This window comes from Cryptomeria japonica, chromosome 4 (genome assembly GCF_030272615.1).
Source record: "Cryptomeria japonica chromosome 4, Sugi_1.0, whole genome shotgun sequence".
NCBI classification, from domain to species: domain Eukaryota; kingdom Viridiplantae; phylum Streptophyta; class Pinopsida; order Cupressales; family Cupressaceae; genus Cryptomeria; species Cryptomeria japonica.
Window position 1 is genome coordinate 327,658,496 of NC_081408.1, and position 19,196 is coordinate 327,677,691.

Sequence of the window (19,196 nt, forward strand, 5' to 3'; positions counted from 1 at the left end):
AACCCCCTTTCTCCAAAATCCTCCACAGCTTGCGTTCCTTCTTCAGCTTCACGCAACTAGGAGGTTCAATCCTTTTTCTTGCGCCCCCCATTTTCAAATTCTCTTTGTCGCTCTCAAAACAATCGGCTTGCAGAACAAAAAACAGAGCTCAAAGAATGCCAATAATCGCCCACAAAATGTGCGGGATGAAATCGCACTTAGTATTATGTACTCTCTTGCTACCTGCCTTAATCGGAAAGGTTCTGATCTTTCTAGACTCACTCTTGAGTCATTATAGCTCGGGTCATCTTTAATGTTACTCCCTCTGCTTCGGTCATGAAGCAAATGCATCACAAAATCCGAGTCCAACCTGTCACCATTGGTCCAGCTCAACTGACTCTTACTCGTGACCCCTTTATTAGCAAGACAGTCTGCCGCCACATTAGCTTGTCTATACCAAAGTTCCCAGACTCGGACTCGGCTCTGACTCGGCAAGGCTGACTCGACTCGTGACTCGGCTCGGACTCGGCAATGACTCAGCAACGACTCGGTAAAATAAGAAAACCCTTGAAATTTAGAGATTTTTAACAATTTAAAACTTGTTTCATACACCCATTATTGAATTAAGCTTAAAGACACTATAACATCATCAAATAGAAGCTAATTTGATCACATACATAAACATACATCCATCACATGCGTAGAAATGTAAATTGTAGTTGAAGGAATTAGAAAACATAGATATATAGAGTTATAAATGTTGTCCAATATATATAAAATCCATGACTTCAAATGTTCCCAAACATATATGTAACTCTAAAGTGTAAACAAAAACAAGTCTATGGCTCAAGCTCTCGCTTAGCCTCATCTATCTGCCTCCTAGAAAGGCGTCTAAGGTAGGTCCTGGATGATTGAGTAGCCATAGTCTCTGCCTGTGATGTGCCAGTCTGAGCAGCCATAGGTGTTGTGCCTGATCGTGCTCTATCCTCCTCCTTTGCCATAGCCACAGCCTCAGCCTTTCTGTCTGCCTGGTCAACCCACTCAAGGTCCTCATTAGTGAAGACTGGATCGGTGGACTCAGTGAGCCAATCGGACTGTAGTGTTGCCCCAATGTGATTTGTGTAAGCTTTTTACCTCTTCCTCTTAGCTGGTTGCAAAACTATGGCTTCCTATTTTTCCAGTGTTCCACGGGTGTTGGGGACAAGGGGACGCGTTTCCAGGACGGGGGGACCAAGGGCCTAAGTTTGGGGACGGCAGGGGGACGGTGACGGGGGGGTGGTGCCGATATAGTTATACATATACATATAGTACTTGAAAAACTAGTTTTGAAAAGATGTATGACACTATTACAGTATAAGAATTACATTGTCAAATGAGACTATAGGAAATTTAAAATACTAAATCTAAATACCAATTACCAAGATTTCTAAGTTGTGTTGTTATATGGAGCCTAATCAAACTCGTAGCTTAGATTTTCCCTACTTCTATCGGCGCGGTTTCCCCCTATATTTTTCAACGGGGGTTTGGGGGCAGCGCCCCCAAGTTGGGGTCAAGGGGCATCGCCCCTTGTGCGTTCCCTGTCGCGATACAGGGCGGGGTCGAGGGGCAGCACCCCGCGAGGCCAAAAAATCATTAAAAAATGTTATGTTTTTTTTACTACACTGTTTTAAGTGACTCTGGCCGGGTCATGACCCTCAGACTCGGCGAGTCAGGGAGTGACTCGCTGACTCGACAGGTCAGGCGAGTCACGCCCCCTGACCCGTCCGAGCCCAGGTCAGGGTCACCGTGACCCGACAGGGGTCACCCGGCCCGTTGACTCACGTGACTCGCCGCGAGTCACGGAACTCTGGTCTATACACATGGGATATAATGCATTTATCAAAAGTTTTAATTATATCCCTAGCTTTTTTAATCCACATTTTAACATTCCAAGATCGTTTAGAGGTACCCCTTAAGTGGTTAATAATATTTTTTGAATCCCCTTCCACCCAAACACAACTAAAGTTGTGATTTTTAGCAAGAATAAAGCTTTGATAGGCCCCTATGGCTTCAACAATATGGTTGGTCTGAATGCCCAAGGGGAGCACCACCGCTGAAAGAAAATTGCCATCGTGATCTCGCAACACTCCCCCACAACCAACTAGGCCAGAGTTCTCTTTGGTCGCCCCATCAAAGTTGATTTTGGCCCACCCTTGGGGAGGTAATTTCCATCTAATGTTGGTTCTTTTATTTAACTTAGGCTTGGCTGACTGAAAGAGATGATTTAATTCCCAAGCATTGACGACTCTGACCTCATAATCATTAACATTCCATTCTAATTTTGACTCTTGGCACTCACTATGGAAAGATTTTCATTAATGGCCCTGGTGACTTTCTTGAAGACAATTTCAGGCTGAAGATAAATCTCCCTTTAATTCTATTATTACGCTCTTTCCATAAACCCCACACCACATGAGGAAACACAAAGGACCATAAAGTGTTCAAAAGATGATTCCTAGTAGGCGATCTCCATTGATAAATAAACTCCTTAACGGACCCAGGGAAGATCCAGCAAAGATCCCATTTCTAAAGCACTTGGCACCATATTTTAGTAGCATAAGAACAGTGCAAAAAGAGATGATCAACCAATTCCACTTACTTCAAACATAAGTAACATCTATTAGGTATGGAGAATCCCCTCTTAGAAAGATTATCCGTAATCAGGATTTTGTTTAGGACAAGAAGCCAAAAAAACATATTAACCTTAGGAAAAAGACCTTTAATCCACACCTTTGACCATTAAGGAACAGGAGGATCAGTACAACAATCCACAGAAGCAACCGAAAACATAACATTAGATGAAACTATCCATATTAGCTCATCTTCAGATCTATTTTCTAACCCGAAGGAGTTTAAGGACAGCTGCAACTGAGTAAGAGACGGGTTAACATCAATGAGGTTCACCCATTTACCTTCCTTCCAATAATCAGCAACCATCAGTCCAATAGAAGCCACACAAGTATCTCTAAAAGCCCCCAACAAAGGATCAAAAGCCAGCGGACGTTTCCCAATCCAGCAGTCGTCCCAAAAACGAATACTCCTTCCATTCCCCACCTTCCAAACAGTTCCAGGAATAGCCACATCCCTAGCTTTGACAATATTATTCCATAGGTGTTATCCAACAGGAATATGAGGGGAATGCAAAAAATCCTGAAAGGAGTGAACATTAAAGAGGCATTTGTTATGCCATAATGTATTCCATTCTCTTCTACTATCATAGGTTCGCCAAACTTGTTTAGCCAAAAGAGCAAGATTAAAAGTCTTGATACTCCGAATCCCCAAACCCCCATACTTCCGAGGTTTGCAGACACTCTCCCAAGCAACCAAATGAATTCTCTTTCTTTCCTCCACCCCAGGCCAAAGGAATCTTTTCTGAATTTTTTCAATAATCTCTACATATTTTGAGGGAATCTTGAACAAACTAAGAGCATACATCGGGAGGTTCTGAAGAGTGACTTTGAGCAACTGCACCTTACCAGCCTAACTAAGGAGGGTCCCCTTCCAGCCAACCAACTTCCTATTGAACTGGTCAATCAAAGAGAGCCAAAAAGTATCAGAGGGTTTAGGTCCCAAAGGAAGGCCAAGGTAAGTAGAAGGAAGCAAGCCAATCCTACAATCAAGAATATTAACAATCTTCTTTTGCCTAGACTCAGGAGTATTAATAAAGTAGATAAGACTTTTAGCTCTATCAATCATCTGTCTCGAGGCATTTTCATAGAGGTTGAGGGTGGATTTGATAACTCTAGCCTCCCCAAAAAAGGAGCTCCCCATTAAGATTGTATCATCTACAAACTGTTGATGAGAACAAGTCAAATTAGCAGAGGAGGGCCTCAAACCTTTTAGAGATCCTTCCAGCACCTGTTTATGAATAAATCTGCCCAAACTTTCAGCCATGATAGTAAACAAAATCGGGGATATAGGGTCACCCTGCCTTAATCCCCTTGAAGTTTTAAAGAAATGAGATGGCGACCCATTAACAATAATAGCAATAGAAGCAGTAGAGATAAGCTCCCAAATTAAACTAATGACTTTACCCGAAAATCTGAAGGCATGAAGAACTTTTTCCAGAAAACACCAATCCACCCTATATAAGCCTTTGCAATGTCCAACTTCAGCAGGAAACGCGGAGATTTAGTCTCTATCAACGAATGAATATTCTCATGAACAGTGATGATGGAATCAAGGATTTGTCTCCCTGGGACAAAGCCATCTGTTGAGGAGAGATCAGAAAGGGCAGAATTCACAATAGCCACGATGTGAGAACTTTAGAAATGATTTTATAAAATGAATTGCACAAACTGATAGGGTCTGAAAGCCTCCAAAGAGTTAGCTCCATGCATTTTAGGAATGAGAACACTGAAGGTTGCATTCAATTCCTTAAGCAAAGACCTGGTTCCATAAAACTCTTTAACAGCATTAGAGACATCAATATCCACAATATCCCAGAAGTGCTGAAAGAAGAACATAGGAAAACCATTGGGGCCAAGGGCTTTATTGCCAGCAAAGGAGAAGACAGTAGCTTTGATTTTCTCATTTGAGGGAATAGCAGCCAAGTTACGATTCTGATCTTCTGAAAGCACCTTAGGAATAACATCCGCCAGAATACCTTGGGCATTCGGATCCAACATAGGATCAGCCTTTAACAGCTCCCTAAAAAACTCAACAGCAGCTTCACTAATTTCCTCTTCCTTCTCTATCCTTCTACCAATTCCGACAAGGTAGTCAATTCTATTGGCTGCTCTATGTTTGAGAGTAGTAACATGAAAAAATCTTGTGTTTCTATCACCATCATTAAGCCATAAAGACCTTGACCTTTGTCTCCAAAAGATCTCTTCACGGGCAATGATACTATGGTATTTAGTCAAGACATCACTTTCCTTTGCAAAATTATCACCCACATATTCTTCTTTCTGTATCTTATCCTGAATGAGGTTCAACTCCTCCTAAAGAGATGATGCAAGAAAATATCCCCAAAGATCTCCTTATTCCATTTTTTAACCATCTCCTTCACAAATCTCGGCTTTTTAGCTATACAAAACATAGTTGTACCATCAATTTGAACACTCCACCACTCTTTCATACTATTATACAAGCTAGGATGGGATAACCACATCTTCTCAAATCTAAAAGGAAACTTTCTACGCTGCCCTCCTTTGGGTTCAGCCATAAGCCTAATGGGGTAATGATCCGAGCCGACTCTAATCATAGAATTCAAAGAACAAGAGTAATGTTGAAGCCAATCAATAGAAATTAAGGCCTGATCCAATCTAACTTGAATCAACTCAGCCCCAACTCTATGATTTGACCAAGTAAAACAGGCCCAAGTCAAGTCAAGTCGAGATCAATAAGGCATTGATCATTGATAAAATCAGCCAAATCCTATTTGCTATCAAGTTGTATTTGAGAACCCCCAAATTTCTCAGTCTCCTGGAGAGGAGTATTGAAATCTCCTATTACCAACCAAGGGGTATTAGGATGGTTACAACGAAAAGAAGAAAGTCTGGCCCAAAATTTTCTTCTAGAGACTTTGTTGTTAGGCGCATAAATATTAGATAATATCCAAGAAAAAACATCCCTAGTGTGTTTAAACAATGTAGCAACATGGTTTTCATCATGACAAAGAGGAACACCTTGAATAAAATGAGAATTCCACAAAGTGACAGCTCCTCCAAAAGCCCCATCAGAGCTACTCCCTTGAGACTCACAAAATTTAAAAAACTTAATTTTCTCCACCCTTTCTTTAGACATTTTAGTCTCTTGAATAAGCAAAGTATCCGGTCGATGATCCCTAGCCAAATTATGAACTATGTCCTGTTTATGACAACTATTCATGCCTCTAATATTCTAGGATAAAATCTCCATTTCTTACCAAGAGAGTTAAAAAGACTTTCGTGGATCGTCTTCTGTGATCCATCCGCAACGTTTTGCATACACTCCTGCTCTCTTTGCCACCTACTAGATTTCCTACCCGCATTCCAAGAAGGCCCACAATCCGCTCTAACTCTGTTCCGAGTAGTGACACCAGCACCAGGTTTCTACTACGTTTTCTTCTTCTTCTTTTCCACTTTAGTATAGTTCATCTCATCGTCAAACTCAATCTGCTGCAGACGTATATTCTCTTTTTCCTTGGGGGATTGCATCGAATCCGGAATGACCATATTCCGGTCCAAGTCAAAATGACCTCCATTAGAATTTTGAGATGAAGAATCGCCCAAAATGGTGATCTTAATCAATCCTGAAAGAATATTTCCAAAAGAAGAGCCCAAAATCGGCGAAGATTGATGGTCCTTGAAAGTACAGATAAGGTTCACCCCTTCCCCTTCAGCCTCACTTCTTCTGATGCTAGGAGAAATGCACCTAGAACCAGCATCGTTCGGGTTCATTTCTCCCTCCTCCAGATCATCTTCCATATCTTCCTCCTCAATATCAACCATCTCAATAACTCTGACAATATTTTCTTCTTCCCCCTATACCGGGGAAATACATCGATCATCTTCTTGGTCCTTCTCCTTTGTCTCACTATTCTGCACTTCTTGTATGTTTTCAGTACCGTTTTCCTCCTGACCTTTCTCTTCAGTGACCTTAATATGCTCAGAGTGATGAGCATCCCCCCTGACATTGCAATCCCTTTGGACCTCATTAGGATTGTTAGGCAGCTTGTTATCTTCTCTAGCATTGCTATCCACATGGACCTCATTAGGCCTATCAGGCTTGTTATTGTTCTTACTACCTTGATCCCCACTCAGCACTTGCTTAGGCTTCCAAACCCTAGGGCCTTTGTTACCGTTTTCCTCTTTCTTATTGTTCTGAGGGCATCTCTTTGCTCAATGTCCAGCCTTCTTGCATAAGAAACAAACAAAAGGCAGCGATTCATATTCAATGACCTCGCACAGCGATCCCAACTTCGAAACGAGTTCAATTGAAGAAGGAAGATCCTTGGATCTACTAACCCCCATGCAAATCCTAGTGTAAACCATTCTTTTCCTAGTAGTCATCATAGGATCAATCGAAAGCAACTCCCCAAACACTTCAACAATTCCCTTAAAGATATCTTCATGCCAATATTCTAAAGGGAGCCCTGGGAGTTTCACCCATACAAGAACGGTTTCAAAAAAGGCATCTGACATTTCCAGATTAGGAGCTCATTTTTTTAGGGTTAAGGAAGATCTTCCCATAGCCCATGGTCCTCCACAAAGGATCGTCAAGATATCTTCAGCACAGGAGAACGCAAAGGAGAAAAAAACCCCCAGAAGAGCAGAGATATCAACCTATCCTTTGAGCTTCCATCTACGACTTGCAAATACCCTTACTACATCAATGTTGGGTATGGGCCCAGAAAATTTCCCAAAAAGGGTAAGTCCCATAATAGCAATATTATGGTTTATCACTTGATTCGGAATCGACAGAGTCGCTTTACCGCTACCCTTATCACAAATGACAGAAACGGGGGAAGGAAGACTTCCCAGTGGGTTTGACTCCAAACAAAGACACCCAACGATTCTTCGTAGCGCCAGCACGAAAAGTGTGCTCGGTAGCCCCCTTGACAGGTTGATTCGACCAAGGATCACGTGAGTAGACACTATCACAAGGTCTCTCCTCAGAAGGTACCTTCCTAGTGGCCCCCTCACCTGAGTCCACCTGAAACCCGGCATTCGAGTCCCCACCATCTTCAGATTCAGCATCATCCTGATTAACCGAACCACCAACTGGTAAAGAGGATGGAACACCAGCTCTCAAACACCCCAGCGGAGAACCAGCAGCCACCGCTTCAACCCTACCAAAACCACCCTAAAACCCTCGCTCCATGTTCCCTCGGAAGATCTGCCTTGAATGTTGCTTCTTCAACAAATGATTGATATCACTCGTTTTTTCATTTCACAATTCCCTTCTTAATTACCAAGACATAAATGTACTTGCATATTCTCCTCACAAACATATCCTTCATTGCTCTCACATAAATACCATGCTCATTCCTCCACTTCTACCTTCTCTTTATGCCACTCTATCATACCTCTTCAGTCAAGAGGTGCATCTATTCCCTTTTGTAAATTTGTCTTTGAATGATTCCATATACACATTGGCTGGTATATGTTTTCTTCACATATCATACTTATTTCATGAATCACACTTTATAAATCTGCTCAAAATATTCTTCACATATCTGATTGATGTTTTGTTTAAGATATCACCCGCGTTTTTGTTTGCCTTACATCTGCTTGCAATCTGCTCTTAATTGATATGATCTTTTTCTTCACTCACTTCTCTCTCAAAGATCTTTCTTTTTATATACCTTTATTTCTTGAGTAAATATTCTTTATTCACTTCATTTCTTTCATCTTCACAAATCTGCGTGTATATTCTGATATATTTATTTGTTTTTGCACACCTCACACACACACACTCATTCCACACAATCTGATTTCCTTTTATATCTTTATCTTCATATGAAAGGATGCATCTTTTAGAAGAGATATATCCTTCTAAAAGGATATGTCCTTTTGTTAAAACAAACTCCCAAATCTTTTCTTCACTCTAATCAAGCACTGCCTTCTAAACTTAATAATAGTCGCTGCTCTTTTAATCATTTTCTATTACACACTTGCAGATCACACCTATTTCTATTTCCAGATCGCCCCTCTCCATAAACATTTATCGCTCCACTTTATAAGTATGACTAAGAAAAATTTGTCTTATTTATATGTCGTGCACCATATGAAAGAAGGTCGGCCACCTTTAGGAATTATTTTTTATTTATTTAAACCTCCATCAAGGGCACCAAAGCATGAGGGAGTCGACCACTTAAAGCAATCTTTGCTGCCTTCTTGATTTCATTATAATGACCGCCTCTTAAGAATCATTGCTCGAATAATTTTATTTTCTGCTATATAATTGCTGCCCATATGATCATTACTTTTATTATTTACTTCATGCTGAATACTAATTACTTATAGTCAATTATTTCTTTATTTACTTGGTGCTGCATAATATATGGTGCTTTCTTTATTCTCCTTCACGTGGGCTGTCCAAGTTGACTTCACTTCGACTTTAACCTAGTGGCTTATTCCTCTCCAATTTGCAGCCTATGATGTTATGTGTTTGTAGTCTATGCAAAGGCACAAAGATAGTCATTGTCTTAACTTCCACGTGACAACCGCCAAATATAGCATGCTCCATGATTATTTGCTGCTACAACTAAACTCCCACAGAATTTATCCTTGCAATTCTTCACTGAAACGATGTCCACAAATTTCATTTTTAACAATGGTAATTCAGTTGCCTTCTACCTCTAACCTCAACCCTACAAAAATGTGCAATCACTTGATTTGTTGACACAACATAAACATGACTTCACTTCTAGTCCTTCTGGATCTTTGGCGTTTCCTTTAACATCAATGACTAACATTTGTCTTTATACTTTTGACATCAACGACAATATTTCCAACACTATTGTCATAAAGAGGTGAAACGCAATAAACACCCCTCTTCATATGGCTGCCTATGCTCTTAATTGGAAGTGGTATGCACCTAGACCTAGCCAAATGCATCCTTCTAAGGATGATAAGGTAATGGAGGGGCTTATGGCAGCCCTTTGTAAAATGTATAGCACCAAGAAGGCAACCATACTTAAAGAGCAGTGGCTTCAATCTTCTGATCTTCAGGGTCCTACATTAGGCAAACCAGAGGCTAGGACGGACAGGGCCATTATTGCACCGAAAAACCCCATTGAATGATGGAAATTTCATGGGAAGGACACACCAGACTTGAAACAACTTGCTTTTCATTTACTCTCACAGAATGCTAGTTCCTCTACTGGATAGTGGAATTGGTCCACCTATGGCTTCATCCACTCAATTAAAAGGAACAGACTTACCTCAAAATGAGCTAAAAACTAGTTGCAGTTCATAGTACCTTAAGACTTCAAGATCAATAGACTACTAAGTATCAACAAACTCCAACAGCACATTGGGATGTTGATCTTGAAGATGTTAGACTGATTCATGAGGAGGTGCAACCAAGAATGGTCAGGCTTCCATTGGATCCACTTGAAGCACAGAGTGACAGTGACATGAATAGTTCTTTTGATATTGATTTCCTGAATGAAGCATAGTCTCATAGATTGTTGTATTTTTAAGTTTGAGACTTTCAGTTACTTTAAATTTTATAAATTGAACAACAAAATGCTTTGATACCTCTGGTATGAATCTCATGATTAATTTTACTGATGTTTATACTGCTGTTATACTATTGTTATACTACAGTCTAATTTATTTATATTTTGATATTGTTGTTATCAATTATTGACATATCTCTCTCTCTTTATCTCTCTCTATATAACATATTTTAAAATATAAGTAACCGTTGTCAAAGCACCATTGTCATAAGCCATTTTTCTTCAATATATGATTGAAAAATTCATATATCGCCATCCACCCACAATCCCCAAAAACGGCCCTCGAACTGCCATCCCCAAAACGCATTCCCTATCGTCTCTCTATCCTCGTCCTTGAAACACTGTGGAACACGGGTTAGAATATATGGCTAGAAAGAAATAGGAGGATGTAATGTCCCCACTTTGAAATAGAATTTAATAATAAAATTTAAGGATTAAAAATTAAATTAAAATATAAAAGAATATAATTAAATATAATTAAGTTAATGAATGGTCAAAAGACATGGAAGGAAAAGTTGTGACTCCCTCAACAATGAGATATAAAAGGGAGAAGAGAATTTCATTTGAGAGGGGGATAATTTGGAAATCAGAAGTGCACATCTGATTTAAATAAGAAGTGCACATCTGAATTAAACAAGAAGTGCAAATCTGATTATGAAAGGTTATGTCCCTTTCAAAGGGCAGAGATAATGAAGAGTTGCACTCTTTCAAAAGGCGCTAATGGTGAAAGGGTGTGTCTCTTGCCAAAGGGCATGCATGATGAAGAGGTGTGACCTCTCCCTCACATTGAGAGATATAAAGGAAAGGAATGAAAGCATCCAGCAACATCACCATGGATTGGATCAGATCAGAACTGTTATTAAGTTACAGGGAGTAGCATCTTTGTTCTTGGCAGTATGCATGGGGATGTGCTGAATATGTATGCTTAATATATGAAACCTGATAATGTTGTTATGCAGAATTTAGTAGTAATATTAATATGGACTGCAATATGTATGACAGTCATACTTAATTTCATATATATTCATAATACATGAGAAATCAGTATACTTATAGTCTGAATCATGTCATTACTGTCAGTATTTAAGAAGATGGGATTGAGTTGTTTCCAAGAGGGGCAGTCTAAATCCAGCCAATAGGATGATTCCCAAGATAGGGTAGGGATCAGCGTCCCATAAACCTTGAGGGCATAGTCCCAAGACATGGTAAGGGCTTGGATCTGTAAACTTTGAGGGAGCCCATTGAGTTTGGTATCTAAGCACTTGGCAACATAGTCATGTCTGCCTTCCTTAAAACTCGAGTAGTAACAAGGATTGAACTTTGCATTAAGAATTATGGATGATACAATTAATTATCTAATAATAGAATTAGTTGCCTAGTATGGTGGATTGACAATTAGTTCATGAATAATTGATAAATTATTTAAAACTATGGAATATCACAGATTTGATTTATGTTAAGGAAAGAGCTAAAAATAGAGTTTCTCCTAATCAATTTAGTTTAAGTCACAAGTATATTAAAAAATAATAATTACTGTTATAACAGATCTAAACTTAGTAGGGGACATTACAGAGGATCTTTCAGACTTAGGAATAACATTCAGATAAAGTTATGTGGAGCACTAGAGAAATGATATCAGACATGAAGAGGCCTACGAACCGCATTGCCCCCTACTTTCTCAGAGAATAGCTAACCATTAATTCAATCGTTCTCACTGTTAGCCAGGCTCTGATCTGCTGGTAACCTCCGCAATGGATGGATAGGACTGCTGGATGGACATCACACTTATCCAATATGGTTAAAATTGGGAAGAAATCTTGAAGGTTGTCCCTAATAAAGAGATTGACTTAATCAAAAGAAAAGGGGAAGGCTATAAGTTGGGATCCTCGCCCAATCTCACCCCCTAAACTTTTACTTTGTCGGTGCCTAAAGAGGCAACTCTACACTAGCAGCCTCTAGAGGCATCCTCAAGGATTGCAAGGGCATGGCTATTTTAATTTTCTATAAAGCTCTTAGAGAAGGTTTTAATAATGTTTCTGAAGCAAAGCCATTTCAAGAAAATTGTTGATTTTAAGAGAAAAGAATAGTACAGAATTGAGGTGGACAGGGACTTAGAACTCATCATCAACTCAATGAAGAAATGGGCTCAGGGAAATAACTTTATAATATTTTAAGTGAGTTTTGCTTTTAAGTTCTCATAAAAGTTACATCTTAAAATGTTATTAAAAAGAGGTCAACCAGAGCAGGGGCCTTTGTGAATTATTGGAAAAGACACTTGAAGAATTTAAAAATGAATCTTTTGGAGGGAAAGGGCCAGAGAGTTAAGAGGTCTATAAAAGAAAGGTAAAAGAACAAAGGAGTCACGCTTTTGATATTAATCAACATTCTTTCCAAACAGATTGAGCATCCTATGAATCTATTGCACCAAGGACAAAAATCCTCTGTCCTGGAGATTGGAGGAAGGAAACTCCATAATTTCCAGATACTAAATTTGTAGACAAAAACCCCTAATTAATAATTGGTGGGCAAAAACCCCTAATGCAATCATGCACCTTTAATAAATCTGTCATTGTCATGTGCAGCACCTCTCTAGTTTTCTATATTTGGGTAAGTACATCTCTTGGGGAGCAAGACTAGGAAGGTTGGCAGCCAGATTTTGCCTCTGTGATCCATATTTTTCTTCCTGCAGATCATGTGTTCAATCTACCATTTTTTCATCAAGCAAAGCTTCTGAAGGTGGATGGGTCCAACCTTCTATTCCTGTTGCACTGGATATGGAGTAGTCTGCAAATGCCAAGAGTTTTTTGATGCAGATTGGATTCTGATTAGACATCTTCATTCCTTTATTTATTGGCTATAATGCCATAGTGTCCATTCTAGTTCTGATCCATGGTCTTGTATGCCTTGTGTAAGCAGTTTAGATGTATGATGGACATAGCTGACATGTGTGGTCATATCCGAAAACTGAAATGAATATTATAAATAAAATATATTTTGAATCAACTGTTCTGTTCTCCATCAAATCTCTAGTTAATGAAGATCTACAGGTAGTTTATGCCTTGGATTATTCTATACCCTTGTATTTTTAACATATCCACTTGGGCTAGACATACCATTTTTTAATCATCCAATCAAAAATATAAAAAATAAATCGTGACACTTTACAATACACAAATGGCAAAATAAATCACTGAAGCTTACTTGTTCAGACTCCAAGCCAAAATATTTCCGACTCTCAAAGAATTTGCATGTTGCATCATGTGTAAATGGGCTTGTCATAATATACCAGTGTACTCTAATATATCGACCTGCACCTGAAAACCAAAAGATTGCAAAATCTGATGATGTGAATAGATTCCACATTGATCTGAAGGAAAAAATATAATAAATCCATGGACAATATTTCTAAAAAAATTAAAACTACTGCTTACCATCAGGTACAGACTGAGCTGCAAGTCTTTGAACACGCAAAATGCGCTCTGCTTGAAGCTGGAAGAGAGATTTACCAGAAGGGAGCCCAATGTCTGAAAAATAAAAGAATATCCAAATCTTTGATTGGTTCAAAAGAATATTATCTTATAGACAGATTCCATGTATTTATGTCAATGCCATTTTACCATCAAAATCATCAAGACCAATGGTATAACATTCAGGCTTTTATCCAAATTACTTTCAACATTCTACTATTTATAGGCTAACTGCTATAACAATTATAAATTCAAGCAAACAGAATAGGATGTTAACAGATTAAATACACGCATTACATACTATTAGTAGATAAAGATGCATAACTTACTGAAGCATCCCTTTGGCTCTGAACTTCCTAATCGAGTACCCTGTATATAATGGAAAGTCATAAAATTCATGATAGATTCACTGAAGAAAAAGCAACGAATGCGAAACAGATTTCAACATCCATGTGCTTAATATTGTTTCCAAGGTATATCAACTGGCAAAGAGTAATCCAGCCTGGGCCCTGAACCCTAGTTTCCTGGTGAATATGTTGTCCATGCATGTATGAAATTGTATCAATTGCACATATGTATGTAAAGGATACCTGGCCTCCAGACAAAAGCACAACTGCGAGCTTGCCCTCACAAATGGCCTTCAGTCCCATTTTCCACCATCTTTCCCTTTCTTCCGGTGTTCTTTCCAGAACAGTGGAGACACTTGCCTCCGGAACTGGTTCTGGACTTGGTATAGGTCGATCTTCACAAAACAAGTTAATGGTTAGTATTTATCTAAATTTAAATAATAATAGGAGTGCAACAAAATGTCCTGCAGAAATAAAATCCACAAAAGTGCAAATCCATATTGAAATAGGACACCAATTCCGAATAAAGGTAAAGCTAAAGGTGACGGTAGATTTTTGGGCCATTGCCAAGGAACACACAAATTTTATGTATGACACCTCCACAATGGGATCATTTTCCATTAACTTTATAAATTGTTCAAACTTTGAAATCTTAGATTATGAATTGTAACGATACTTAGTAGTAAATCTATGTGAGCCAAACTCAACAGAACTCACCTCGCAGAAGAAAAGATTGTTTGATAATTCGATCCACTCGTGAAAGATCCAGACTCTGCATAAAACGTGACAGTATATGACAATACGTTCTACATTAATAGTATGGCATAGGCACAGTTGAGACACAACAAACATGAAAGCTAGTTTTCTCCCACTCAATGAAGCTCAATACAGCAGCTTATAGAATATTTTTAGATGTTAATTTCTGAAGGGGACCAATTGAAAGTATCCAAAGGCAAGGTTTATTGCATTGAAAAGCAAAGCACGAACAAACTGTACCAAATAAACACAAAATAAAAATGCAGCACAATTCATTAATTTCAAAGCCGGGACAAAATTAAGGACTATAAATAGCACGTCAAAATCTGAAGCAAATCAGCCGAATTGCAGCTATCAGCAACTCGAGAATTGACAACGCAGATCATTCATAACGACGTTTTAGTGAAAAGTAACAAAACATTTTTCATTAGATCTACTCTTAGTGATAAAAAAAATTGCCAAAAACTGTACAACCGGAAAATGTTCAAATCCCGATAAAGAGGGTTAAACATAGTAATCAAAACAAGACAAAATCAAACCACCGTTATATTCTGAGACGTGCAAATTTCATGGAAAGCAAACATAAAAATTTACAAAAATCGAAAAACCTCAAGGTCTTTAATCAAAAGCTGGCGCTCTTGGGGATTGAGCTCCTTCCATAATGCCAGGGTTTGTTCTTGGCGAAAATCCTTGAGACGCTCCACCAAAGCCTGTGGCGGTTCCATTTCCTCGTACCCGGCTTCCCCCATTACCAATTCTTACAGATTGAAAAATCTGGTGGCCTTAAGACCCTTGAATTCTTCAATAAATTCTCCGTAAGAAAGGTTTCTGTCCTGCAACATATATTGCGAATCGCATCTGTTAATGGCGTTAAATTATTTTCTTCCTCCTGTCGTTGTTAAGGGAGTGAATTTTGCTGTCCGAGATGTGAAAAGCCCGAATAAGTCGATTCGTTCGTTTGTTTTATCTGAATGGGCGGAATAAATGTCTAATTACTTAATATTTAAGGGCTGTCTGCTGGGGTTTTTATAGAAAAAACTAAGGCTATGAGTTGGCCATGGGGCCAGATATCCTCCTCGCAATCAATTCATTCGACTTGTTTAAGTTTTTTGGGGATTATTGAAGTTTCATTTGAATCATTGAAGTGCAAGGTGGCCATCATGGTGAGCATAAATGTATTGAGATATAGTTATTGGTTGGGAGGTTTGTTATGTGATTTTTCCTTTTTATTGAAGTATGAATAAAAGTGTTTTGTGGGAAGGTGTTTCATGATTTTAGTGTTTATTTGTCTAAGAAAGTTTTGAGTGAGAGTGTGTTCTAACATGATTTTTTTGTTGGGACAATGAGTTGTCATGATTTTTAGTTTTCTTAGAAGTTTGAGAGAATGCTTTTCTTGGTAGTTATTAAATTTGTTGAGTTGTATGTTTTTAAATAAATTAGAATTTTTATTTTTTTTATGAATTGATTAATTGATTGTGATATACAAAATGGGTATAATCATAAAAGTGATTAGTTTTAATGTGAAGAAAAAGAAGAAAAGTAAAAAGATTGTTAAGGAATTTTTAATTCTTTAGCGAAATTAAATGGTTGGCATAAAGTTCACTAAAGATCAATTATTGTTTAGTATTGACTTAACACTAAAAAGAATGAGGTTAGGATACTAAAAGGGTTACGATGTTTAGCCTCTAAACGAAAGCAAGAAAACAAAAATACTAGTCTTTTATCCATATACACATGTTACTATATGTTTGAGGTGTATCCTAATGTGTTAATTTTAAATATTTATTTATTGACATAAGTGCTTAGGGGGAGTGGATCATCACACAAAAAAGGCAAGAATACGCAAATATTAGACTTCTATCCACCCATACATGTTATTAGGTGTTTGGGATGTATGTCAATTTGTTAATTTAAATAGATCTTTATTAATGTAAATTCTTAATAAGACTGGATCCTCCCAACTAAAAAAGCAAGAGCACAAAAATGTTAATTTTTGTCCACCCATACATGTTAATATATATTTGGGATGTGTTTCAATATGTCAGTTTTTTGAATAGTTATTTATTAATATAAATGCCAAGTAGGAGTGAATCCTCTTAAAAGAATGGAGGGTGCATACCTTGCACTTTTCCTCTCCATTTTGAACTCACTTTGACCCATTTTATCCCATATAGCCTTGATCGCATCTCGAGGATTCAAATTTGATCTCCAAATTCATCATTCCCTACTTAGGTCAAATCTACAAGTGTGGTTCAAAACCTACTCTACAAGTGCGGATGTAGATGGACACTCTTAGATGTTAAAGAATAATCACTCGTATAAAAAAACATCTATACCCTTGGGAAGAGATATATTCATATGTAAATGTTGAAGGTATTGCCAATCTAGTAAAGGATATAAGGAAAATAACAAGATGAAAATATCTACGAAATGCTCAAATTTCTCCATGCCTGTGTTGAGCTATGACTCAATTTGATCACTATAATTGGGTAATTGCATGTTGTGTCCTCATAAAAGAATCCAAATGGTGTAGGTTAAAAAAAGGAAATTTTATAAGTACCCTCATTGCATACAAATAAGGTGATGCAGCTAGAGAAGAACTACAGGAGAGTTGTCCTAAAAAGGGAAAACTAAGTCCTCAATAGTGGCATCCAAATCCTAGAGTTGATATTTGAAAAATGAAAATATATTTGATAAGTATTTGTTTTCATGCTTAAAATCATTAGGGGAAATAGAGCTAATTAGACTAACAGGAAAATCACATATTTCTAAACTAATCTAGCAGATCCTAAGCATAAATCAATGAAATAGATGTGAATCAAATGATCAAACTATATAAAAACTTCCTATTTTGCATCATGGCTTCCATTGTCCTTCTCCAAAATTGTGTTGTGTATGGCTCTCAGTTATTGCAGTGGGATTCCTGCATAGATTAGACACAATAATTTTGAAGATTGTGATTGTTCAAAAAGAGGAAATGATCTTGTTTTTATAGATTTTTGGGTGAGATGGGTTGAGATTTGGAACTGAAGTGTTGATTGATAGATAACAAATTTGATTGATCAATTAACTCTCTTGATTGATCTGTTAACAAGATAGATTGATTTGTTGATTCAATTGAATGATTAGATGATTGAATTGATGGATCTGTTAGAAAAAGGTGATTGAGGGTGAAAGGGGAGATTGGAGAGTTAATTGATTTGATTGAGCGGTCCTGATTTTCAACATGTGCTATAGGACTTTTGAATTGAAATTCATTTTTTCATTTTTGTTTAAATGTGAATTATGATTGTTGAAAGTTGATAATGAAATGCAAATTCATCTGAAATTTGATGAAAATGAAATGTGATGAAATGCGAATTTGGGAATTTGGGAATTAGATGAAATTAGTCCAAATTAGAATTTAGTGGAATTCGAATTTGGGTGTTATGTGAATTTGATGAAATTAATTAAAATTAGAATTTGGGGTTTTGGAGGATAAATTAGTTAATTAAATAATTTAAATAAAATTATTAAATCATTAGAAATAGAATAAATTAAATAATAAAGATTGTTTAATTAAAAGAATTAATCATAATTAAATAAATAATTAATATTTTAGAAAGGGTTAAATAATAAATTAATGGAAAAGATAGAAATTGAATAATTAATAATGTGAAGGTGATGATTGGTTTAGTTCTGAAGAATAATTAGCTTAATTAAATAATTAAAAAAATTATTAAACTAATAGGACGATTAATTAGTACATGATTAATGAGACATTTTTAGGTGTCTACATTTGCCCCTCTTTGATACAATGTCAAAATGATGTTATTTCAAAGAAAGCAAAAAAAAATTGCCCCAATATGTCATGGTGACGCTTTAGGTTGTAAATATGCCCCCTCTGAAAAAGTGGTCAAAAAATTATGGAATTGAGACCATTTTTCCAATACAATGCTAATGAGCAATAGTGTTAAGTTTTGTGCGATTTCGAGTCCATTTGACTGGTCTACAAGTGCTTTGAAGTTCACAGGGTCCACGGCCTATCGGAGTGGTAAAAACCCTAATTTTGAGCTATAAATAGGAATTTGTGCGTATTCGCTCTTATTAATTCACATTTGATCTTAATGTTACACATTTGATTATGTTGTTTGCAATTGATATAAGTGATGCACAACCGATACAACTAATTCGCATTTGAGTTAATTGATGCGCAATTCATAAAAATAATTCACAATTGCTATAAATGATTTGCATCTAACTTTATTAATATGCATTTGCAATTAATGATTCACATTTGTTGAGTATGTTGGTTTTCAACATGTATGATATGAATTTTGTCATGCAAATACTTTGTCTGACTTTTTCTTATTTTTCACTTGCAGGAGAATTTCCTTGTACTGGTATGCCAACAGACGAGACTTGATGGTCTCAATATCTTATATGAGTTGAGTGTTG

At 37.4% G+C, this 19,196-nt stretch overlaps 1 protein-coding gene across 1 annotated transcript in view; it reads right to left on the minus strand.

Moving 5' to 3' along the window:
* LOC131063567 (UDP-N-acetylglucosamine diphosphorylase 2) overlaps positions 1 to 15,800 on the minus strand; it is a 187,915-nt gene extending 172,115 nt beyond the window's left edge. The window contains exons 1-6 of the mRNA XM_057997420.2: positions 15,368 to 15,800; positions 14,721 to 14,775; positions 14,247 to 14,398; positions 13,986 to 14,025; positions 13,621 to 13,713; positions 13,391 to 13,503 (exon numbers count right to left, since the gene is read on the minus strand). Of these exons, the coding sequence (XP_057853403.1) occupies positions 13,391 to 13,503; positions 13,621 to 13,713; positions 13,986 to 14,025; positions 14,247 to 14,398; positions 14,721 to 14,775; positions 15,368 to 15,508 (594 nt within the window). The 5' untranslated portion in view covers positions 15,509 to 15,800. The remainder of the gene's footprint in view (positions 1 to 13,390; positions 13,504 to 13,620; positions 13,714 to 13,985; positions 14,026 to 14,246; positions 14,399 to 14,720; positions 14,776 to 15,367) is intronic.
* Between the last annotated feature and the right edge of the window lie 3,396 nt (positions 15,801 to 19,196).